The 25,067-nt window shown below is 50.0% G+C and overlaps 1 protein-coding gene across 7 annotated transcripts; it reads left to right on the top strand.

Moving 5' to 3' along the window:
- The first annotated feature begins 503 nt into the window (after positions 1-503).
- On the top strand, positions 504-22,693 carry TBCEL (tubulin folding cofactor E like). Of its 7 annotated transcripts, XM_058819199.1 has the most exons (9): positions 727-745; positions 3,787-4,112; positions 5,796-5,945; positions 8,205-8,344; positions 10,239-10,420; positions 11,350-11,606; positions 13,158-13,284; positions 14,132-14,248; positions 18,184-22,693. In XM_058819199.1, exons 3-9 carry the CDS (start codon positions 5,813-5,815, stop codon positions 18,500-18,502), a joined length of 1,275 nt encoding a protein of 424 aa, XP_058675182.1. In that variant the 5' UTR covers positions 727-745; positions 3,787-4,112; positions 5,796-5,812; the 3' UTR covers positions 18,503-22,693. The 7 variants fall into 7 exon arrangements, with proteins under 7 accessions (XP_058675183.1, XP_058675182.1, XP_058675181.1 ...); XM_058819200.1 differs by lacking the exons at positions 727-745; positions 3,787-4,112 and adding an exon at positions 504-522; XM_058819198.1 differs by lacking the exons at positions 727-745; positions 3,787-4,112 and adding an exon at positions 5,325-5,559.
- Positions 22,694-25,067: the final 2,374 nt, after the last annotated feature.

The raw sequence follows: 25,067 nt of genomic DNA, 5'->3' as shown, positions 1-25,067 counted from the left end.
CAGTGAGGGTCCCTCGGTCCCTGAATCATAAAGTTCTTCCTCCTGTCCAGGTGGAACATTCTGGGCTCAGTCCCTGCCCATCCCTCTTGTGCCATTGCTGCACCCCTAGAGCAGAGCCTGGGCCCTGCTCAGAGCTCTCCCTGCGGGCTCCAGACAGAGGTGAGGTCCCTTCCCAGCCCCAATTCCTTGACAGGGAGGTGCTCCTGTCCCTCCATCTGTCACCCTCCCTGCCCCGCTCCGGGCTGTCGCTGTCCCCGCAGTGCAGAGGAGCCCAGGGCTGTCCCCAGCGCTCCCGAGGCGCCTCCCGGCCCCAGCAGAGGGTCGGGATCCCCTCCCTGTGTCGCTGCCATCGCTTTTCCCGTCGCGTCCCGAGGGAACCCTCCTTGGGGACAAGGATGACGTCATCGGCGTCGCCGTCTCCACGGCAACGGGGGGCGCGCCCCTGCCACGTGACCGCGCGCGGCGTCACGTGATGTTTGGAGCTGCTTCCGGGTCGATGCGGGACGCGGCGGCCGGGCCTGGGTGAGCGGGGCCGGGGACAGCGGGGACAGCGGGGACGGGACACGGGACAGGGACACCGGGGCACCCCCGGCACCGCCCGGAGCGCCACGGAACGCACCGGGCCCGGCCCCGACTGCCGCGCGGTGCGGGAGAGCGGGGGCCGCTGTCAGCCGGGGAAAGCACCAGGCCGTGTGAGGGGACAGCGACAGGAACGGGGACAGCGACAGGAACGGGGACAGGCCGTGTAAGGGATGGGGATAGCGACAGGGAGAGGGACAGCGAGAGAGACAGGGACAGCGACAGGCCGTGTGAGGGGACAGGGACAGGGGCAGGGACAGGGTTTGAGTACAACACAGTGACAGGGACAGGCTGTGTGAGGGTTGGGGACGGTGACAGGGACAGTGACAGGCTGTGTGAGGGTTGGGGACAGTGACAGGGACAGGCCCTGTGAGGGGACAGGGACAGGCCGTGTGAGTGTTGGGGACAGGGACCGTGACAGTGGCAGGGACAGGGTTTGAGTACAATACAGTGACAGGCCATGTAAAGGATGGGGACAGGACAGTCTGTGTGAGGGTTGGGGACAGTGACAGGGACAGGGACAGGCCGTGTGAGGGTTGGGGACAGTGACAGGGACAGGACAGTCTGTGTGAGGGTTGGGGACAGTGACAGGGACAGGGACAGGCCGTGTGAGGGTTGGGGACAGGGACAGGGACAGGCCGTGTGAGGGTTGGGGACAGGGACAGGGACAGTGACAGGGACAGGCCGTGTGAGGGTTGGGGACAGTGACAGGGACAGGGACAGGCCGTGTGAGGGTTGGGGACAGGGACAGTGACAGGGACAGGCCGTGTGAGGGTTGGGGACAGGGACAGGGACAGTGACAGGGACAGGCCGTGTGAGGGTTGGGGACAGGGACAGGGACAGTGACAGGCCGTGTGAGGGTTGGGGACAGGGACAGGGACAGTGACAGGGACAGGCCGTGTGAGGGTTGGGGACAGGGACAGGGACAGTGACAGGGACAGGCCGTGTGAGGGTTGGGGACAGTGACAGTGACAGGGACAGGGACAGGCCGTGTGAGGGTTGGGGACAGGGACAGGGACAGTGACAGGGACAGGCCGTGTGAGGGTTGGGGACAGTGACAGGGACAGGGACAGGCCGTGTGAGGGTTGGGGACGGGGACAGGGACAGTGACAGGGACAGGCCGTGTGAGGGTTGGGGACAGTGACAGGGACAGGCCGTGTGAGGGTTGGGGACGGGGACAGGGACAGTGACAGGGACAGGCCGTGTGAGGGTTGGGGACAGTGACAGGGACAGGGACAGGCCATGTGAGGGACAAGGAGAGGCCTCGGAGCTCCCAAGCTGGCAGGGACAGCTGTGGGCTCGTCCTGCCCCAGGCCCCGCAGCAGGGCCAGGGATGTCCCACAGGGAATGTCACTGCTGTGGTGGGACAGGGGCACAGCCAGGCCCCAGCAGGACAAGGGACAGTGCTGGTGTCCCCTGCGTGCTGTCTGCACGGTGCTGGGAGCACACGGCCCTGCTGGGTTCCACGGGGCACTGACAGAGTGCTCTGGTGCCTTGGCCTGGGGGCTCCTGCTCCAGTCCCTGGGGAATCCTGCTGGCATCTCCTGCCCGGGGCACACCCGGTGGAACTGCGCCATCCTCAAGGTCCCTTCCACCCAAACCGTCCTGAGCCTCACTGCTCTGCCTCTGGGCATCGCCTCAAAAATAACTTCCCTGAATCGTGTCTGGGAGAAGGATTGCAGCTCCTTCAGACGGGTGTTTGTGCCGTTTATCCCTTCCCGAGGCTTTGTTTGTGAGCACAAACACGTCGGGGTGTGTTTGCTGTGTGACTGTTCAGGACGTGCCCCCAAGGCGTTGGAGTGGCACTGGAATGTCGTTAGCATGCCATTAATGGTGTCATTCTCCTGAAGGGTCTCTGCTTCTCCTGGAGGGCTCAGGGCACAGGGATGGAAATGTTTTCCTTGCTGGTTTCAGTGTTCTACATTCACCCATCAGCTGGAAATGTTTTCCATGCTGGTTTCAGTGTTTTCTTTTCACCATCAGCTGGAAATGTTTTCCATGCTGGTTTCAGTGACATTTGTGGGTGACATTAATTTGTGGTAAATTAGAAGGAAGGCTTGGAATAGGATTATTTTCAGATATTGAGGATGTTTTGCTTGATAAATTTAATCAGGTTCAGCTCTAAAAATATGAAAATAACTGGGATTTGGTGGCTCTGTCACCTCACACAGGTCAGTGGGGTGTGAGGGATCACTGTTGGCATCCCCTGCACAGCCAGGCAGGAGGAAGGATGAGCTGATCCCAGTTCTCCCAGTTCCCATGGCCTGTTTAACCCTGGGCAAGCAGCTGTGGAAAAAAAACATTTCCATCAGCTGGAAATGTTCAGTGTTCTCCTTTCATCCATCAGCTGGAAATGTTCAGTGTTCTCTTTTCACCCCTCAGCTGGAAATGTTTTCCTTGCTGTTTTCTGTGTTTTCTCTTCAGCCATCAGCTGGAAGTATTTTCCATGTTGGTTTCAGTGTTCTCCTTTCACCCATCAGCAGCACTCTGGGTTTCCCTGGAATCAATCTCAAGTCAGGGTTGTGCTCCTCTTTCCAGATCCTTCCCAGTGCTGCTTCCAATTGGGAATCCCAGCAGGGGAAGGATGTGGAGCTGCTGGGGAGAGTCCAGGGGATCAGAGGGAAGAAAGGCTGGGAGATTTGGGGTTGTTTACCTGGAGAGGAGAAGCTTTGGGGTGACCTCATTGTGACTTCCCAGTGCTTGCAGGGAGACAGATGGAGAGGGACTTCCCAATGGCCTGGAGTGACAGCACAGGGGGGAATGGCTTCAAAGTGTCAGAGAGTGGCTTTGGGCTGGATATTGGGGTGAAATTCCTCCCTGTGAGGGTGGGCAGGCCCTGGCACTTGTGCCTAGAGAAGCTGTGGCTGCCCCTGCATCCCTGGGAGTGTCCAAGGCCAGGCTGGATGGGGCTTGGAGCACCCTGGGATGGTGGAAGGTGTTGGAATGGGGGAATGAGATGATTTTTAAAGTCCCTTCCAACCCAAACCTGGGATTCTGGGATTCAGAATTCTGGGATTCTCTGTCCTTCCTCACTGCAGCAGAGCACTTCAACACAACAACAAAGGCTCTTTGTTGCCACCTCTCCAAGCCCAAGTGCCTCATTTGCACTCTGTGCTGTCATTTAGAAAACCCGGAGTTATTTTGAGCCCTGAATTGTCCCTGGTGCTGTCAGCAGGGCCACGCTCACAAAACGTGCACAACTTTCAGGTCACCCTGTGCTGGCCTGGAGCTGCCAGCATTCCCTTGGAACCTGTCACTGCCCCTGCACATCCTGCTGCTCCTGGCTCCCAGGCAATTGTGGGGATTCAGAGAAGCCACAGGAGTGAGAGATGATTACAGGAATCCCATGGGAGGGGAGCTGGGAAGGTGACTGCACACCCCACAACATTTTTGTCATCTCAAAAGTGGAGCTTGAGGAAGAAAATGTTGGGGGTTCAAAGCTGTTGGATGTAAATGTAAATGTCAGTAGTTCTTCTTCTCAGTTCTGGATTGCTCTCACACTGGAGATGCAAACAGCATTTTTTGCCTCTAAGGTGAGTTTCTCCTGTGGAATTTCCAGCTGATGTTTGTTCAGCAGATAAAGAGGGATGGCAAAGCCACGTGGAGGACAGAGGGCTTTATGCACATGGGAGTTCCAGAATTTCCAACCAGGAGGTGTGAATGGGTGTTTGGAAAGCTCTGTCTGTCTGTGGATGGTGCTGAGCTCCCAAACCACTCTGGAACAAACTCAAACATTGTTCCTGTACCATGTGGAATGGTTTAGCTCAAGACTGAATACCTTGTTCATATCAAACTCCAGGCTGAGGATTTATTTTTGATTCTAGATAGAGTGGTGACATGAGTCAAGTTTGAGTTATGAATCAACCAAGCTGTTGAGAGATGAAAATTGTAGTTTTTGGGTTTTTTTTTTTTAAAGACTAATCCTGTAAGTCCCTATTTGTGACATTTAAACTTTATATAGAATATAAAAATGATGACATGCTTCAGTCAATTGCTGCTTGTACTGAAATTCTTTTGGTTGGTGAAATCCTTTTAGTTGGTGGAAGGAGTTTCGTGCAAGGTGGTCTGGTCATGAAGAAGTGAAGTGGAACTTGTCAAGCAGGTGGTTCTCAGCAAAGGGACCCTTAGTGAAATAATTTCTGTTTAGAATTTTATATCTAGCTTTATATCCTTGCCTGTAACGAATCTAAGAGAAATAAACAGGCAGAAACTTTAATTCAAGATTAGCAACATGGCTTGCAATGAATGTGTGGCCCCAGTCTGAGGTTTACAAATGTGATTTTGCAGTAATTAGTGGAAAAGCTGCCCTGTGACTAATTGTGCAGAGCAGGAAACCTGCCCTGATTCCTGCACGTTCAGGATTGTGATGCTGTGTCCGTGATGGGTTGCAGGCCTAGGAGACCTCTGGAAACAACAATTCATGAGCCCAGCTCTGCTCCTGTGTTATGAAACCATCAAATACACAGAAAAACAGGGCAGAGAGAGGGGCTGAGTCCCACCTGGGCAGGGCAGAGCTCAGCCATGGGGGGGTCCTGGTGCCAAAACCACTCCCAGCTGACTCTCAGTATCTCTGCAGGCAGCTCAGCTGCCTGTGATGGGGCCAGGCCTCCTTCCTGTGCTGCTCTGTGCCATGCCCAGATACCAAGGGCACGCTTATTATCTCCCAGATACATTAGGCAGCTGCAGAATGGAATTGGCAGAAATTGCCTTCGGGCCTGGCCAGACGGTGTTTGGTGACACAGCAGAAAGGGGAAGTTGGCAAACAGCTGTGGGAGCAATCTCCTGCTCACAAACAGCTGTTTGCTCCTTCCTTTCCTGGCTGTCCTGGAAAGGTGTTGGAGCTGTTTGCTCCTTCCCCTCCTGGCTGCCCTGGAATTGTGTTTGACAGTAGCTGTGGATTTCTCACAGCCCTCGTGAGAGGGGTACAAGTGACAAGTGACAAGTCACCTTTTGCAGCCTGGAATTGTCCTGGAAGAGCAGGTGGGGTAAGGAGGCTTGGCCTGTAATGGTGTGTCTGTACAGCACCAAATCTTCTGACTTTGTGTTCTTTTCAAGTAATGTTTTGCTTTAATCTGGAATTTGAAATAGGACCTGTCAGATGATCTGGAGCTCAGAAATAAAACCTGTGACCCATCTGCTTGTTCTCAATCATTTCATTAGAAATTATTATGACTTGCTGACTGCTCATATGCTCTATTTTTTTCTTTTTTAACCAGAAGTCCAAGAAGGGAGCATGGACCAGCCCAGTGGAAGGAGTTTCATGCAAGTTCTGTGTGAGAAATACAGCCCTGAGAACTTCCCCTACCGCCGGGGGCCTGGCATGGGGGTGCACGTCCCAGCCACCCCACAGGGCTCCCCTATGAAAGGTAAATTCTCATCTTTCTGGGCATCTGGGGGGTGCTGGGAGCAATCAGCTGAAAGAGGAATCACCTTGAATTGCCCAGAAAAAAGAACCATCACAATGTGGTGTTTTGCTGGCGAGTTGAGAGACTGGACAAAGGGAGAAAGTGACTGAACTAGTTGTTGTAAAAAACCAAATTTCTCTACAACATGACAGAACCAGAATTTGAGAATAGAATTGTTTGGTTAGAAGGGACCTTCAGCATCACCAGGTTCCAGCCCTGTGAGGAGATGGACCTAAAGCCCTGTGCAGTCTGTGTTTTGAGGGTACAGCACTCCTTGGAGCTTTCCTTCAGGCCACTGCTCCTGTTTTATTATTGGCTGCAGCAACAGGTGTTTTGGCAGAGGTGGCTTAAAAATACATCAAATATCTAAATTTGAGGTTGGTTCCCATGCCACCAGCTTGCTTTGATGCCTGCAGGGACAGGAGGGGACATATTTCAGGCAGAGTGCTGAGTTGTTGAATCTCTGCTTTTGTGACAAGTGCCTCGGTTGAACTTGCACCAAATACTTTGTGACCTAGTGGAGAATTCCCCTCTCCTGTGCTCCTGACCTTGCTGCCTCCAGGGGATTTAGCCAGATGTGTGTCTGAAGCTCTGTGCTGCTCAGGGATGTCCTTGAGCCTCCCAGACTGCAGAATCTGTGTCACCATCTCCTCTGAACTAGATCCATGTGTGACACCTTTTAGTCTTCCCTCACGCTCTGATGTTGGCATTTAATTCTTGGTTTGTACACATGGGTTTGCCCCTTCTTTGTGTCACACATCCTGCCCATCATGATCTGTAGGAGTGATCCAAGCTTCCATCAGGTCAATTTGTGTCAGAACCAGCCCCAAAGGGGAAAGCAGCCATGGAAATCAGCTGGATGAAGTTTCCAATAACTGGGTTTGACAGAGGAGAAAAAAGGTCCTGAGTTCAGCTGAGGATAAAACACATTCAAAATGAACAGAAATGGCCTGATGGAATGTTCAGTCAGTGCCCTCTCTGCAGGTAAATTTACCTCTCTCCTGCTCACCTGAGCTGTTGGGGTGCTGAAAAGAGGCCACATCTTAAAATGTGATTGAGACATGACTTACAAATACTGCATTAGTAACTCCCAAAGTGCCACACTATCCTTTAAAGAAACCAAACTGAGCCAGAAAACTTGGAAACCCAGATGACTCCAGGTCATTGTTTGCTGCTAGAATCCCTTTCTAGAAAACTTGGAAACCCAGATGACTCCAGGTCATTGTTTGCTGCTAGAATCCCTTTCTAGAAAACTTGGAAACCCAGATGACTCCAGGTCATTGTTTGCTGCTAGAATCCCTTTCCAGTCGTGCAGCTGTCAACTGTTAAGGAGAAAAGGGATCACCTGTTTAGGAAAAAGCTTCTGGTTAGATTTTAATGGGTTTTCCTGCTCCAGAGAGGTGGGAAAGCCATGTTGTACATGAAGGAGGGTAAGACTGATGGCTTGCCTTGCCTCAACGTGGATTTCTTGTGTGGAAATTGTTTCCTGCTACAAACCCCCAGCTTTTTGTCATGGTTTAGCCTTAGCACAGCAGGCTGTGATTGAGATCCAAGTCCTTGGTTGCAGCTTTGAGTACATTCACCCGTCTGAGGAGGAGCTGGAGCAAAACCAAAGCAGAAATGGAGAGGCAGAGCAGAGACCTGAATTTTTGAATGAATGCTGAATGCTCTACATTGAACCTTGGGAAGGGAAAGCTTAGAAAGGAAATATTTAAATACCCCCTAAGAAATGTTTAAATACCTCCTAAGAAATATTTAAATACCTCCTAAGAAATGTTTAAATACCTTCTAAGAAATGTTTAAATACCTCCTGGCTGTTACTAGGCCCAAGTGGGCTCAGGGCAGGAGGATAAGGGAGTCTGAGTGTGCAGCTGGCACTCCCCATGTCCTGTGTCCTATCTGCTGCAGCAGCTGCTGGGGAACAGCAGAAGTTGTGGCAAGGACTGATAGGAGACAAGCCATAAATGATAAAGGCAGGCCTGAAATGCACAGAAATACATGGAAGAACTGAAGAGCACTGATAGGAGTGGTGCTTGATGTTTACAACCAAGGCTTCAGGGTGGTGTCAGCTACAAAATCCGTGTTTAACCCGAAACCGGTGTAAATTCTGACATTACTGGTGGATTTCTCTTGTTGGCTGTAACATCCATGCTTGGGGCTGGGGTCTGTAACTCCAAGGCAGTGCTGAGCAGAGGCAGCTTCTGTTTTTCCCTGTGCCAGACCGCCTGAACCTGCCCAGTGTGCTGGTGCTCAACAGCTGTGGCATCACCTGTGCCGGGGACGAGAACGAGATCGCCGCCTTCTGCGCCCACGTCTTCGAGCTCGACCTCTCTGACAACAAACTGGAAGACTGGCACGAGGTAAAACGGTGATGGGCACCTCGCTGGGTGCCTTTCAAAGCTATTACTGCCTGCAAATGCGTTGCTTTGATGAGAGTTCCATTTTGGTGGCTCCTTTCTCATCTCTGAAGGTGATGTTTATTTACTTTGACAGCAGCTGAGCAATATATGTGATGAAATTAATCCAGTGTGGCATTTCACTCCTGTACCTTGTGACTTACAGTCTTGGCCCCTGGGTGAGAAATCTGTATTTTTATTTTATTTCATCATGCAAAGCACTGGAACTGGCATTTCTGGCACCAAGAAGTTAATGAGCAGTTTAGTTTTTAACAGAGTGGCAGTTGATTCCCAGCTTTGCCACTGTGATGGTGGGCAAGGTATTTATTCCCTCTCCACATTTGTTGCCTTATCTGCAGAACAGATTTAATAATATTTACCACAAAGGGTATTTCTGCAGCCTCATTAATTAATGCGAAATGCTGTTGTAAAACCCTTTGAAGTGCTTGGGTGAAATAATGCTCAATAAATGCAATGTAACAGGAGTGAAACAATCTCAATCCATTCAAGTGTCATTAAGTTCCTCACTGGATTATGCTGTCCTTTTAGGTTAGTGTTTATTGTTGGAAATGTTTGGAAAAAACCAGGATATCATGGGGTTTGTGCCATCAGATTGCCATGTCTTTAAGCAGGGAGGGAATGCAGAGTTTGCAGTGTCCCAGCTCATCTCTGGTCATACCCTGCTCCCTCACAGGCTGCACATCTCACACCCTGCTCTGTGTTCAGTCTCTTCAGGCTGCCCTGGAACTGAAAGGCTTCTGTGTGTGCTGGCCCCTTCCTCTGAGACAGGATTCAGTTTTCACAGCCCATCCACACCAGATAAATATCTCCCCACCCCTAAAACCTGCCCGTGCTGGGGATTCCAGGTCCCTGGGTAGCCTGTTCCCATGCTTAGCTAATAACCTCGTAGGCTAAACTGTGTAATTTAAGTCTCCTGTGCTGCAGTTTCAGCCAATTTCTGCCTGCCCTGGTCTCAGCAGGCAGGAAGAGCATCATCACTGTTCCTTATACAGCAGCTTTTTATACCCACTAAGAACTTTAATACCTCCTTTCCTTATTTTAGTATAATACTGAAAAAAAATACCCTTCTTCCAATCATCCACCATAAGCCATTTTTTGGTAAATGCTGTGGTTTTGGTGGACTGATGTCATCCAATTTGCCTTCTTTATCCCTGAGGTGCAGCACCCAAACCATGGCATCACCTGAAGGGGTGTGGAGTGAGGCAGACTCATTACACACCTGAGTTCATGAGACAATCCCCCTTTGCCAACAGCTGGGCTAAAATAAATTTATTGACCTCTGTGTGCCATGGTCTGCCCATCCCAGAGCTTTGTGGAGATCTCCAGCCAGCTGTTCTGACTCACAATTATTTTCTGCATTGATGCCTGCTGGTGTTGGAAGCTCCTTCCCACTCAGTTCCCCAGTCAAGGAGGGAATTGAGGAGTGGCTGAGCTCTGTGGGGAGCTGGAGAAGTTCTCAGTGTTGGCCATGGAGGCAGGAGAAGTGTCCATGTCCCCCTGTGAGCAAGGCTGGCTCCTGGAACGTGCTGCTGCTCAGCCTTGGGGTTGAGGTGGATTTATGACCTCTCCCAAGGGACTCCCTTTCTCTTATCAAACTGCTCCTAGAGTGTAATTAAATGAACTCTTGAGCAGAATGAGCAATTAACCAATCCATCAAGATCAGGAATGGCTGGAGTATGAATTACAGGTAGATATCCCTGAGTTTTCCCCCATATCATTGCTTTGTGATGATTCCACAGAGCCCCTTTGAGGAGGTGGGATATTCTTGCCAGAGGTTTGATTACTGCCTGATACACATTTCTTTCTTTCTGTTTTTTTTTCTTCCCTCCCCACTTAGGTCAGTAAAATTGTGTCCAACGTTCCCCACTTGGAGTTTCTAAACCTGAGTTCCAACCCTCTCAGTTTGTCCGTTCTAGAGAGAAGTTGCGCTGGGTCTTTCGCTGGCGTCCGCAAACTTGTGCTCAACAACAGCAAAGCTTCCTGGGAAACAGTGCACACCATCCTGCAGGAATTGCCTGAGTAAGCCTGCCAGTCTGGGGGTTCACTGCACTCAGGTTATGGAGTCATGGGGTGAGGGCTCAGGGGGCTGTGAGGATGAAATATCAGTAGAGAAAAGGATGTTTTCCTTTGGGAGTTTGGGGACTCTAGGTGAGGGCTTTACATTGTCCTAAAAACCAAGCTTGGGTGGTGCTGTACAGCCCAGGCCTTCTCCTCCTCCAAACCTAAATACCAGAGATGGATAATCACCCCAAAAATGTAGGAGGGTCACACTTGCCTCTGAGTCACTGTGCAGGACATACCTGTTAAATGGGAGGTACTCTGAGGGTCTGGCCACTTGTCAAGGAATATTTCATCCTGCTTTTCTGTGCTCAAGTGTTGATTTCTGTGGTTTGGTCACAGGCCACCTTGGCATTCCACTGCCATGGATGTCCTCAGTGGCTTTGTTTGGATGACAGATCCCTCTCTGTGTGGCTTTGTGAGCAGAGATGATAAAACCAGAATGTCCTGCATGGCCAACCTACACTTCTCTGGGATTGTGAGAGTTCAGTTGTCAGAAAACTTATTGGGATCTGTTCTTTCTTTAATGGGAATCTTTGATATAGGGGGAAAAAAATCATCATCAGTGTTGTATCAAAATCCCATTTTAAATTAAGCTGAGAGCACTGAGAGCAGGTCCCAGTCACTGCTGGAGCTGGGTTGGTGGCTTGTTGGGCACAGAAGCAGAAGACAACCCCAACCAATCTGTTACACAATACTAGGAGACACTCAGGGAGCACTTAAAAGGTTTTTTTAATCTCTGAAAATATGGATGGGAGCAGGGATGCAGTTGAAACACTCTATGTGGAGTGCTCAAAGGCCTTCTCTGCAGTGAGGTTCTCAGAGCTGTTACAGAAAGTTGTGTTAAAATCCCATAAAATTGATGATGTGATCCTTTGTGCCCTGTGCAGCTTGGAGGAACTCTTCCTGTGCCTTAATGACTACGAAACAGTGTCTTGTTCTCCAGTTTGCTGTCAGTCTCTCAAGCTCCTCCACATAACTGACAACAATCTTCAAGACTGGACTGAAATTCGAAAGTTGGGAATTATGTTTCCATCCCTGGACACACTTATCCTGGCTAACAACAACCTCACCACCATTGAAGAGTCAGAAGATTCCCTGGCAAGGCTCTTCCCCAACCTAAGATCCATCAACTTGCACAAGTCAGGTGAGAGCCTGGGAGCTGGGATGGGTTTTGTGGGTTCATCAGTCTCTCCTCTGTATGACAAGCAGTGAACTTGCCCATCTGTGGGATTTTCCTGCTGCTTTGGGTACTCAGTCATTATCAAAGGATGAGTCAGAGCAGTGTGGAGCAGTTAATCCAAATGAGCTGGAAAGGTTTTTTTATGTTGGTAGTTTCCCTCTGTTTCCCATCCCTGCCTCAGGTACTCCTGGCTGGGGAAGGATAAATAAATGCCTGGCAGTGGAGGGGATGAAAGAATCCCATTTTCCCTTTATTCCCTGTTTTATCTCGGGTAAAATGAGGGCATGTGCAGGTATGCAATGTGGATCAGGCATCTCCCAGCAGAATCTGTGCTCACAAGTGATGCTGGCAGCTGCTTTTACACTCCAGCCCCAGAGACTTTTCAGCCAACGCTCCAGAAAGAGAATGAGCAGTTGGAATATTGGGAAGAGCACCCTGTGCTGGGAGAGAAGGAGCTGCAGGGCAGCTCGTGGGGGCTGTGATGTGTTTGTGGATGACACATACACCAGAAATTCATCTGCAGGAGTGCTTCATGCACCAGCAGCTTTTGTTCTTTACAGCTTTATATGCTGTGCAAGTGCTGCTGAAGTGTCAGGCAGGTAGAAGGGATTTTATTAACATGCCCTACAATGTAAGCATCAAGGAATCCCTGTAATAAAAGCTTAACTAGAGGAGGAAAAGCCTGTTAAGCTGCATTTGAAAGCACTGTCTCACCGAGGAACAAGTGCTCTTCTGGTAAGTAGTTTTGCAGTTTTGATGCCAGGTGCTTAAGAAGTGTGGGTTCTGTGTTGCATTTTGATGTTTTGGGAGCTGAAAGTCAAACAGGAATCCCAAGGAGGTTGTTAAAACTTTTTGGGGGTTTTAGAGAAAGCTGCTGCACTCTGAAGTTCTGGCAGACATGGACTCTGAGATGAGTTGTGTTGATCTCACCACACAATTGTGGCTCTGCTGTGCTCAATCCTCAGCTTTGTTTTATTTTGCCCTCCCTGCTTGCCTTGTTATCCCAAATGTCAGGTCTTGAGGGAGCTGAAAACGAGTTAAAACCTTTTTCATTAAGTGGCTGGATGGCTTCTGGGACTGTTTCACCATTGGGTTATGAGCAGAAATGGGACCCAGGGTGGTTGTGTATGTGAGGTAAAGCCATTTGATTGCTGTTTAGTGATGCCTGGAATGAAGGAAATGCTGGTGGCTTTAGCCCTCTGAAGGCAGCATCCCTTTATAGAGACATCAGTGATGCTGGTCAGCCCCAGCAGTGAGGCCAAAGGCTGAGTGGTCCATAAAAAAGCCATGGAGAGCATCCTTATACACTTGGAAACAGCACAAGAGAATTTCAGCTCCTCTGTCTTGTAAGCCAATGTTGATTTTTTTAGCAGCACATGGTGAGCAAAAAGCCAGCTTCTCAAAGGAGCAGCAGTGACACTCTCCTGTCACATATGTTCTTTGGCTGTGTCTGATTATCTTGGATCCATGATGTGTTTTCTGTGTTTGTTAACACAAATCTTTCCTCCTGAGCAGGTCTGCATTGCTGGGAAGACATTGACAAGTTAAATTCTTTCCCGAAGCTCGAGGAGGTGAAATTGCTGGGAATTCCTCTGCTGCAGTCTTACACCACCGAGGAACGCAGGAAGCTGCTAATAGCCAGGTCTGTTGGTTTGTTCTGCTCAGCAGAAACATGACAAGGCAAAGAGGGGTGGGAGCAGGTGATCAGAGGAAGAGGCTGGCAGGAGATGAAGTTCTGTGTGAAGGCAGAAAGATTGGAGCCTGATTTGTTGGGTGGGAGCAGCTCATCAGAGGAAGAGGCTGGTAGGAGATGGAGTTCTGTGTGAATGCAGGAAGATCGGAGCTTCTTTTGTGGAAAATCCAGAGAAGTGAAAATCTTAAATGTGAGTTCTCTGCTTCTCAGGGGATTTTGTGAGGCTTCTCTGTGCACATGTGGTGAAATAAAAATGCCTAATTTTGAATGTTATTGAGAAATTACATGGAACATTCCCACTCTCTCAAAGGGATTAAGACCTGAACTTCCTGGCAGGAATTCCCATGGTGTGAAAGCTGAGGCACTTTGATGTGCCAGCCTTGTTGTTGAGCCTGTGTGGGCTCCTGTGGCAGTGTTCACAGGGGCCTTAGGATGAGGGAAGAGACGAGGATCTGACTCCATGTTTCAGAAGGCTTGATTTATTATTTTATGATATGTATTACATTAAAACTATACTAAAAGAATAGAAGAAAGGATTTCATCAGAAGGCTAGCTCTCAGACAGAGAGTCTGAGCCAGCTGACTGTGATTGGCCATTAATTACAAAGAAACCAACATGGACCAGTCACAGATGCACCTGTTGCATTCCACAGCAGCAGATAATCAATGTTTACATTTTGTTCCTGAGGCTTCTTGGCTTCTCAGGAGGAAAAATCCTAAGGAAAGGGATTTTTCATGAAAAGATGTCTGTGACCGGCTCCCTCCTGGCTGACTGTGGCTCTTGGTGTGTGCTGCAGGTTGCCATCCATCACCAAGCTGAACGGCAGCATCGTGGCCGACGGCGAGCGCGAGGACTCGGAGCGATTCTTCATCCGCTACTACATGGAGTTCCCTGAGGAGGAGGTTCCCTTCAGGTAGGAATTCTCTGGAATTGGACAGCAGGGACTGGCCAGGTGATGGGAAATACGTGCCAGCTGTTCCATCCCTCACCTTCCTCCAGCCTTGTCTCCTTCAGTCTGTTTGGGTTGAAATTGTTGTATTTATGTTGTCTAATTACTTGTGGGGTCACTCCTGAGTAAGATTTGGTCTTAAAAGTGTGGCAAGTGCCATTAAACAACAGGACAGTTCAGGACATGACCTTCACTGTTTCCTGGCCTCTCCCACAGCTCCCTTCATAATCCACCTGTGTTTGGGAGTGCCCAAAGCCAGGGCACGTCGTGCTCTGCACTGCCAGGCCAGGGCACCTAATCCTCGGCACCATCTGGTGTGTGGAATGTGCCTGGCAATGGGAAGCTGGCCCCTCACTTTCAGGCCTGCAAATCACAAGTCTGATGGGTTTTCTTTGCCAAAAAAGTACATCCAATGATCTGCTCATCTTGGTAAACTAATGAACTTGGACAGATGCTGTTCAGTCTGTATCTTTTTTGTGCCAGCATCCACTTACTGCTCCTGATGGGCTGAGGAGGGATCATGGAGCATCAGGCCACTGCTTTTACCTGCCCTCTGCCCTAAAACCTCACGTGCTTTTGGACAACAAAGCTTTATTGTCCTTTTATTACTGAAAAGGGGTAGGACAGGAGTGTGTGTGTGACTGTGAGGGCACAGGCAGAGGTGGGGACACACTGAAGGTCACAGGTCTGGCCTGGCATGGATGACTGAGGTGCAAATGGCATCTGCTCAGTGTTTTCCTCTGCTTAACTCTCAGCTTAAATCCATGTTTTTCTAAAGCACTGGATATGTGATTTGCCAATCCAGTAAGGGGGTGGGAAGGCTGGAAAGGGGAATGAGGGCATGGCATTTTGTGGGAATATTAATAGGGTCAGTGATTATAATATTTGTTAAAAGCATGCTGGGGTCACTTCAGAGGCAGAGGGCACTCATGTAGTCAGACAAGAGACAAGACAGCTGGTCCTTTTTCTGAGGACAAGTCCTGACTTGTAATTTTAGAGGGCCTTGAAGCGTAAAAATTGAAGGAAATATTGGAAGGGATAACAGCAGAGACAGAGAATGCAGGAGAGAGGAAAGGGAAGGGGAGATGGGACTGTGAGCTCATGGTGCTGCTCCCAAAAGGGATTAATTTCCATAACATTTCATATTTCTTATGTTTGGTGGTGACGGAGTGTCAGTGATCCATATATTGCTGGGAAGGACACAGTGGGGTACAGCTTTAGGCACTCATGCTGCCTGGGACCTGGGGCTTGGGAACAGGCTGTGTGTCACACATCACCACACACCACTGGGGTTGGTTTGCAGGTGGGATCTCATGTAAAAGATGACTGGCATCTCACCCATCCCAGAAAACCAGGCTCATTTTGACCAACATGCCAGCTTTCTGCTAGAAAAATCACCTTCCCCTCAGATTTCTTAGCCTTTAAACACTAGTGCTGCCTTTTCATGGTCAATGGCCTCTTTGTCCAAATCCCTTCATCTGTGCAGCGTTTCCAGGAGACTTCTGCAGTGCCAGAGAGGGTTGGGGGCCACTGCAGACTCTTTTCTAGTGAAGCTGCAGATGGCTGAGAGTGTCCCCAGTGTTTCAGTTCCTGGACCCACAGCCAGCAGCCCCTGTCCAAAGGGAGAGCTGGCATTCCTTGCAGAGGAATTTTGTGTCTGTTTGTTGTTAAAGCTTCCCCTTCCTCGCTCCCAAATCTGCTGTGGGGTGGCTCCAAAAGTGGTTTGCAATTAGAAACTAAGCAGGACACACATGTTGTGGCTGGGGTCTGACGTCTGCATTGCAGTGCTGCCTCGAGCAGAGGGAGAGCAACTTGAGCAGGGAGAAGTCGCCAGTGGGAGCAGCCCCCCTCCAGACTGGCAAGGTGCAGCCTGTGATAAGCTCTGTCACCAGAACCCCCCTGCTTGCTGCATTGCTGTCTGCAGCTGGAAGGGATCAGGCAGGCAGGGGAATGGAAGGAACAGTTTATCTCTGTGGATGTGGTGGTTCCAGGGTGCACAATCCAATATTGGCTGTCTTGTGGAGTGACGTCCTCGCGTCTGGGGGGTTTTAATGAGCCCTCTGCTTGTCTGGTGCTCTGTTTATCTGCACAGTATCAGACACTTCCAGCCAGGCTCAGGTCTTCAGCAGTCTCAGAGTCTGTCAGGCTGCAAGGGGTGATTAGAAAAGTCTCCAGGGTGCCTATTATTGGGGTTCAAAACATCCCTGTACCAGTGTGCCTTGGTGCTGATTGGTTTGAGGGCAGCCACTCACTCACACTCCCCACTTTCTTTGCAGCTCACATGCAAAGGAGGAGGGTGCAAAGCTCATTCTGCCCTTCCTCAACACAAGAAAATTTCAGGCAGCATTGCTCGACCACTGCATATTTACAGCACATATTTGGATAATCATGGCTCTCTCATGGTGGTTTTCTCTCCCAGCTTGTCTGAAATTTGTCCCCCTCTTCATCCTCTCCCCACCACCAGTCCAGTTCATTCTTAATGCATGAATCATGACAGTAATTGTGGCTGGCCCAGAAGTTGTTGCTGCTCTGCAGCAGCAGCGATGCTGAGAGTTAAAGGATGTCCCAAAGGGGGCTGAGGGGTTGGAGCAGCAAGAGGTGGGTTCCCCTCTCCCTCTGTCCTGTCGGATGATGCTGCTGGCAAATCCTTCCAGAGAAGGAGAAGCCCTCCCCACTGCTGCCACTGGCTGGCATTTGCTCTGCCTGCAAGTGGGTTAAACGTGGGCAGTGTTGTTTTCTCTCGGCACTAATGGCTTCCCCACATAAATAGGGCTGCTCCCACCACCCTGCCTGTGAGAGCAGGGCACCATCCTGCCCTTGGGCGTGGGACTGGGGAAATCCTAGTGCCTGGTGGCCCTTACCTCAGTGCCCAGCACACAGAGGGGCTGCTGTTCTCCAGGAACATTCCTGCCTCCAGCAGGACTCCCTGGGGTCAGCAGCCTGCCAGATCCCATGGCTGCCCCGGGGCTGTGACACCGCGCCCATCGAATTCAGCCCCGCCTGGGATCGGCAGCACAAAGCTCCTTCTGTGCTGGGCCTCTGAAACGTTACCTGTGCTCAGCAGCTCTCAGCCTTTGTCATCCCAGTCCCATTGTGTTTTGTGCTGCCATTCCTCCTCTTTCCCAGCCAGGCAGGGAGATGCAGCCTGGACGGATGGGAGCGATACCAGGGGGGTGTGGGTGACACACACTTTCCATTGCAGGGACCTTGGGAAGAGCACTCACAGAACTTGGCTGCAAGGACAAGGTGACAGAGGAGTGTGTGCCTCTGCTAGTAAAACTCCCATCTTGTTTTAGAGCAGGTGTGAAGGATCAGCTGGCAAGAAGTGCCCTGTTTGTTATCAGCTCTCAAACTGTGCAGCAGCTCACCTTGTTTTGGTGATCTTGATGATCCTGTGCTCAGTGGAGTGTAACATTTGGGACCTAGCTGGCCTTTTGGAAAACAGCAGGAATGTCTGATGATCAGTTAAGTCGTGAGGCCACAGATACTGGGAATCTAAACTGAAGGCTGTGTCCTTTTTGTGAGCACTGCCTTGGTTCTGGCACTCTTCAGTGAAGTGTTTTCACTGGAGCAGGAGGCGCAGAGTTGTGAGCACAGTGTCCTCTCTTTCTTCCAAATCCCACTGCAGCCATGGCTGGGATTTCTGAAACTGTAGGAGCCCAAATTGTTGTTTTGAGACCAGTCAGCTTGGACACCTCAGGCTGGTGGTGATTTCACCTTTCTCAGCACGACACTTCTCCCTAGAGGGACACTGAGCCATGGTGCAGCCTGGGGTCCGTGGGACAGTGACTGAAGTGCTTGGGACTTTATGGGGCTTTCTGCTGGAATCAGGGTCAGTGTTGTGTCATGGGAGATGTGCACTGGTTGTACCTTAACTCTGGACTTGTTGAATTTTCCAGGTATCACGAGCTGGTCACCAAGTACGGGAAGCTGGAGCCCTTGGCTGTGGTGGATCTGCGGCCTCAGAGCAGCGCCAAGGTGGAGGTTCACTTCCAGGACAAGGTGGAGGAGATGTCCATCCGCCTCGACCAGACTGTGGCAGAGCTGAAGAAGCACTTAAAAACTGTGGTGCAGCTGTCAACAAGCAACATGCTGCTCTTCTACTTGGACCAGGAAGCTCCTTTTGGTCCCGAGGAGATGAAATACAGCTCGCGGGCGCTGCATTCCTACGGCATCCGGGATGGGGATAAAATTTACGTGGAGCCCAGAATGAAATAGCCTTTTTGCCCACACCCACACGCCCCCACACACCCACACACATGCATTGAGGAGTTTGTTGCAAGGTTTTTATTTCGGTTGGTTGGTTGAGGTTTGGTTGTGTTTCTGTAGCAGGTAATTTCTTAGCCCGGAGGAAGTGCCCTGATGTGAGAACCATGCCCACCATCCACTGCAGGTGACCTTGAGGTGACAATTGACTTCAGGACGTGTGTTTCAGTGTGGGCAATACCTTGATGTTTCCTTTGATGCTCCGGTATACTCGTGATTTGGCATGAATGGTCAGTTGTTCAAGCTAAACAATGCCAGGGTCCATAAGGGAGGAGACAGCTCGGTGCAGATTTTGACCTGTTGTTTTCTTTTCCTGAATTTTTTGGTGTTTTGCTCCACCAGATCTCCCTTTGGCCTAGCTATCCAACTGTGGCTCGAGCTTGCTGTAGTATTTTCTTGCAGCTTGGTGCTGTCTCAACCTTTTGTTGTGCTCGAGTTCACAGGAAAGTTCTCCATCAGTATTCTGCTTGATTCAGAGCTCAGGTACTTTAGTGCATCCACTTCACTCCACTGGTTTGCTTTCTGTGAGTGCACAACATGGGGGAAAGAAAAAGAACTTCCCAGAAAGAAACTTTCTTTTCAAAGCGCACGCTCTATATCCACCTGATTTTGGAGGGAAAAAAGAGGTTTTGGCTGCTGTACCCATCTCACACGGTGCCTGCAGCCTGTGGGGATAAAGGATGTGTTGCAAAGTGAATTTTGGGAGGTGGTGGATGAGCGCTCCATTGGAAGGGCTTTTTGAACAACAGGTCAACAAGGGGTTAAAGAGCAGCTTCCCCTGTTGTCCATCCTGATGCTGAAGAGATCCCTCCATGCACTTCACCTTGTACCAGTGGGTGCTGCAAGTGGAATGGCTAAAATCCCTCTCCTGGGAGAGAGGAAGAGTCAAGTTGAAGTTTGTGTTTGTTGCTGTTGCACCAGTTCAAACCTAGCACTTTGCCCGGGACCCCTGCCCGGGGGTCCCTGCGTAGGGTCCGGACTCGGAGGAGGTGTTGGCTTGGATCAGCCTCTGGAGGTGGAGGAACAAAGCAGCTGCTGGGCCCACGATGGGTGTTCAGCAGGGTTCATTCCAACAAAGCTGCTGGGCCCACGATGGGTGTTCAGCAGGGTTTGCTGAACAAAGCAGCTGGACTCAACGTTGGGTGTTCAGCAGGGTTCATTCCAACAAAGTTGCTGGACTCAGTGTTGGGTGTTCAGCAGGACCCACGTTGGGTGTTCAGCTGGATCCATGCTGGGTGTTCAGCAGGTTTTACTCCAACAAAGCTGCTGGGCTCAGATTGGGTGCTCAGCAAGGTTTACTGAACAAAGCAACTGACCCCTGTTGGGCGTTCAGCAGGTTTCATTCGAAAAATCCAGCTGGACCCACAGTGGATGCTCAGCAGAACCCATGCTGGGTGTTCAGCAGGACTCACCTTGGGTGTTCAGCAGGTCCCACGTTGGGTGCTCAGCAGGTTTCACTCCGTGCTGGGTGTTCAGCAGGACCCACTTTGGATGCCCAGCAGGTTTCTCTCCCTCTCTCTCTCTTGGCTTTCCCTTCGCAGGCATCGCGTGCTGCTGCTTCACGTAGTCCCTGTTTTCTACTGCAGAGCAGATCCCCTGCCTGGTCAGTGAAATCCTCCTCCTTTTTTCCTCTCTCTTGTTTCGCTTTCCTGTGTCTTCCCTGCTCCAAGTTGAAGAGTTTCCCAATTTCCTGTTCCAAGCAGCTGCTCAGCAGTTTTTGGAGCTGTGCAGCGAGGGCTCTAGTTACACATGAACTCCTGACCTTCATTTTGAAATGCTCCCTTTATCCCCACGTGCACTTTCTTTCCCAGGATGCTTTTTCCCACATCACTGAGCTCCTTTGGTATTCTTGGAGTTGTGTATTTCTCTTCACATTTTACCTGGATTGTGGGGTGGGATCATTGGGGAGGGGACTAAGTATTATTATCTCATTAGTCTTCAGGTTTAGGATTTGGGGATTGTTCAGAGGGGATTAGTTCCTTATCCAAAGCAAGGGTTAAAATGGGAGGATTTAAAACAAGTTACTAATTTGTGCCTCATCCCCCTGCCAAAAATAGCAATTTCTTGGCCCCATTGAGATGAGCAATAGGGAAGGGAGTGAGATTTTCCACAGGTAACATAGATTTTCCATAGATCCATGGTACCTGTAACCTAAACAGCAGGGAGATAGTGGCAGTATAACATAAAATGATGCTTTTATAAGCTAGAGCTTTACTGAAGATGTATTTTCCATTTGGGCAGCAAAAATAATTTGCTGCCTGATAGCAGAACCCTTAAGCCAACACTTCTGTATGATATATACATACCTACCAATAGGAAAAGTTGTGGTTAATAAGATATTTTGTTATAAAGCAAAGTTTTATGAAGATATGGTTGTTTAATATTAGAAACCTATTTCAGCCCTTGACCTCCAGTGTGAGTAGGAGATCCCTGAGTGGCTGCAGAGTCCGAGGCAAGTGACCTGTGGGGATGCAAAAGTATCTCTGACCCAGCTCTCCAGAGCAGGAATTGCCTCTGTGGGTGTATTCATGGCATTGTACCTGCTGTCAGTGAGATGCTGTAACTCTTGTCCAACTTCCTCAGCACAATTAAGAGTCTGGGTTTCAGAGAAGGGAATAAACAAAGGCCATTGAAGAGTGGAATGGGATGATAAAGAAGGGCCAAGTGCTTTTAAGTTTGTTTGCCCATTAAAAATTGGGCTGTCCGTGGAGGGATTGGTGCTGTCACCAGCTCAGAACTGGCAGTAAATGCTGCTTTTATTTGTGACAGACCTGGTGGGAAGATGGAAAGAGAGAGCACAGAAGGTTATCAGGTGCTGGGGGTTTGGTGCTGGCACCCAAACCTGTTCCCCTGGTCCCTTCAGGTGTGAAATCAGCACCCTGCTGTTTCTCCAGGGGAAGGTTTTTCCCAAGGCATTCACCTTGTGTGCAGGTAGTGGAGCAGTCGTGGGGTAGAAACCAAAAGTCTTGGTTGGCTTCCCAAGGAGAAGGACTCACCCCAAAAGCAGAGAGGGTTTGTGTGGGACCAAACAGCACACAAGGATGTGGCAAAATACCCCAAGTCGTGGTGCCTTGTGGGGAAGGGCCTTGTGTGTGTGCCACCCAACAGGGCACCATGTCTTGGGGAGAGAGGAGAAGGTTTGGGTGCTGAGTGAGGGTGTAACTGTGGCAGGAGGTTTGATTTAAACCTCTGCCACGTCCAGGCATTGCCAGCCTGTGCCCTCTTTAGCTAAAGGTCCCTGGGTCTGTCACATCTGCTTGAGACAACAAAATAGATGTGCCAGCTTCCCTGGTTTGTGTCTCCTTCTACCTGAGGGCTGCTTTTGTGTGTTGTTCATGCATCAAAGTCTGCACAGCAGGCAGAGCACCTGCTCCAGGAGGACTCGGGTGACAGCTGAATACCAAAGTGTCCCACGGCTCCGTGTGCCCAGTTTGAGGCTGTGCTGTGTGGTTTTGGAGATGTTCCTGTTCAATATCCATATTTCTGGCCAGATGTTGCAGGCAGATCGCTGTTACGAACATGCACGGGGTGCTGGCTGTCCTCTGCTCGCTGGCTGGGGTTTGTAATCTCATTTTTTGGGAGCTGCAGGCATGCTGGTGGCAGGTGTGACCCGTGGTGGCTTGGGGGACGTGGTCACCTGCTCTGGGTCTGCAATCCAGTGGAGGTGCCACAGCTCTGCCTCCTCTCTTGTCAGTGACATTCTGTGCAAGATTTGAGAATGCAAATGACTGCTTAAAGCAGCCCAGAGGCTAAAATCTGTATTCTGGCAGCTGTGCCTCCCTGCTTTGGATGTGGCACTTTTGTGGCAGCAGAGACGCCTCCCCCAGAGCAACCTTAGAGGGGCTCCAGCCACCTCAGGCCTTTCCCCCTGTGATTGCTGTTCTGCAGTTCCTGGAAATTTCAAATATAATTTAAACATGAAGATCTGTTCTTGCTCCCTGTTAATGTTGCATCCATCTGTAATTTCAAAGAAGAACTGTAAGTCCATCTGGTTTTTGATTCTGGTTTCTCTCCCAGGGGATACACCTCCCGCTCCCACAATTTGCCTTTGGTTTGCTTGCAGACTTAGTGGTGGAATTCAGGCCAAAATAGGTCATTGGTTTGGATCAGTTCAATAAACTTATGTAAGTTTTTACACTAAAACCCCCAGTGTCCTGAGCTTTTAATTTTTATGTCCCCTGAAGCAAAAATATTCCCTGTTGTCACCCTAAAGCTGTGAGTGAAAACTGCCAGGGGATTTTTTGTCCTGCTGGTGGTTTTGTTGTGTGTCCATGAGCTTGGGCACAGCCACCTCACCTGTGCAAGGAGAGGAGAAGTCACTTCCAGGAGAGCTGGAAGATCTGATCCTCCTCTGGGCTGCGTTTCCCCATGACTGGGACTCATCCCCACTGCCAGGTGAGGAATAAAGCTCAAGCTCACTCTGTCTCTCCTCATAGGCACTGGCCTTGGGGTTAAAACAAATTTCACCCTCATGGCCTGCACCAAATGACCCTGGGGGAGGCAGGAGGAGAGGGATGCTCCTGTGGATGGGAAATTTCCTGGGCAAATCCATTTCCAGAGCATCTTCCATGGGCTGTGCTTAAAATGGGAACGAGACAAGGCCCTGCCAAGGTCAAGCAGCCACAGAAACCCTTGTGGCATCTTTGAATCTTGTTTTCCCTCAAGGTAAGGCATGGGAGGAAGTTTTCTGCTGGAAGAATTAAGAAAAGAAGAAGTGTTTGATTGTTCAGCTGCAATGTGTCCAGCCCTGCATGATGAGAACATCCCTGCCAAAAGAAGAGAGGCTGGAAGACAAAATCTTCCCCAAAGAGTCCCTGAGACCTAATCAAACTTCATCAGTGTTCACTTGCCCAGACAAACAGGACCAGAATATTAAACTGACAAAGGAGCAGAGGGAAACCTAATTTCACCAGTTTTCTCTGTGTTACAAAACAGAATGAGGAGAGTCAATTGATTTTCCTGGAGCTGGTTGTGTTTAAAATGTATGGGAGGGAAGGGAAGAGCCAGGATCCAGGCTGGAAGTAATCTGCCCCTGGAGTATCAGTCAGTGCTGATATCCCCCTGCCCTCCTAAAATAGCTGTTGGCTTAGAAAAGGGTAAAAATAAATTTAAAAATGAAAGATTCCTCCTAGCAAGGCCGTGCTTGGAGGATGGAGGGAAAGCAAATTCTGGGATTTGCTGTGGAGCAGCGAGTGGAGGCACCATTTGCTGGTGCCCTGATGTGCTAGGAGAGGTAAGAGAGAGTTTTTTGGGGAAAACTTGGTGAAAACACGGCCAGGAGCACCAGGGGTAAAAAGTCTGGGCTTCTTGTTGGGCTGCTGGCAAAGGGTGGGGAGGACAAGGGGAATTAAGAGCTCCAAAAAGGGAAAATAGGGAATAAAAGGCCCCCACCCCAAATGTCAGAGGGGAAAATCAGCCCAGCTGAGGCTGTTTTCTCATGCTGGGGTTGGACAGTGCCTGTCTGAGCTGACAGGATGGAAAATCAGCTCTGCTGTAGCTCTGCTGATGGATCCTTCACCCCTCAGCTGCTGTTCCAGCTCTCCCTCTCATCCAGCATGGATATGAACCAACTCAAGGCAGTTGAAATCTCTTTTTGAGGGGTACAGACTGGGCTCAAATGTAGAGAGAATCAACCCAGCTCAGGCTGTTTTCCCACTGCTGGGGTTGGGGTTGTTTTCCCACTGAGCTGAGCTTTGCTGCAGGAATGAAAGATCAGCTCTGCTGTAGCTCTGCTGATGGATCCTTCACCCCTCAGCTGCTGCTCAGCTCTCCCTCTCATCCAACATGGATATGAACCAACTCAAAGCAGCTGAAATCTTTTTTTGGGGGGGGGATACAGATTGGGCTCAAATGCAGGGCTGTGGTCAGGGAAAATCCCTGTGGAAACTGCAGGTGTACAAGTGAAAATGATAATAACACTCACAGCAGTGAAGGTCCCCACCAGCACCAGAGAGGGTGGAAATGGGAACAGCAAAGAAACCTTCTGTGGGCTGGACTGGGTGAGTTTTTCCTTTTCCACCTGTAAAAAAAGCAGGAGTTGGATGGCAAAGCAGCTCCATTGAAACTCCAGGGCAGTGCCTTTGAACCTAGCACTGTTTAATGCTAATCCTGTAACTTTATATAGATGGGCTTTTTTTTTTTCTCTCTCCCCTTCACACAAAGGAGGAAGGGGCTCAATTCTTCTGAGGGTTGGGTTTTCTGTTCCCTGAGCAGCAGAGCTGCGAGCCCAGCTCTGTCTCTGTGGCATTTCCATCTGAATCCACCTGAAGGGGGTGAGCTTTTGGGCAAGAAAGAAAGAAAGAGGCTTCTCTCCCTCTCCAGGCCAGAATCTGATCTCCAGATTAGCCTGCTGGTTATCAACAGAGGAGCAACAGTTGTGATTGCAACTCAACCCTGCTCCAGCCCTGGAGGAGCATTGAGGAAAAGGGAGTTTTCACTTGGGAGAGCAAAGGACCGAGCCCTGGTTTCAGTCAGCAGCAATAATTGGCATGGCAGCACGGGCATGCAGTCTCCATTG

The sequence above is a fragment of the Ammospiza caudacuta genome, chromosome 23 (genome assembly GCF_027887145.1).
Source record: "Ammospiza caudacuta isolate bAmmCau1 chromosome 23, bAmmCau1.pri, whole genome shotgun sequence".
Classification (NCBI taxonomy): Eukaryota; Metazoa; Chordata; class Aves; order Passeriformes; family Passerellidae; genus Ammospiza; species Ammospiza caudacuta.
Note: the sequence above shows the minus strand (reverse complement) of the source record. Positions and strands in the feature narration are given on the sequence as shown.

Coding starts and splice junctions, on each gene's coding strand:
- TBCEL (XM_058819200.1), top strand. CDS start 5,813: ATGGACCAGCCCAGTGGAAGGAGTTTCATGCAAGTTCTGTGTGAGAAA. Junction 5,946..8,204: donor ACAGGGCTCCCCTATGAAAG/GTAAATTCTCAT, acceptor TCCCTGTGCCAG/ACCGCCTGAACCTGCCCAGT. Junction 8,345..10,238: donor AACTGGAAGACTGGCACGAG/GTAAAACGGTGA, acceptor CTCCCCACTTAG/GTCAGTAAAATTGTGTCCAA.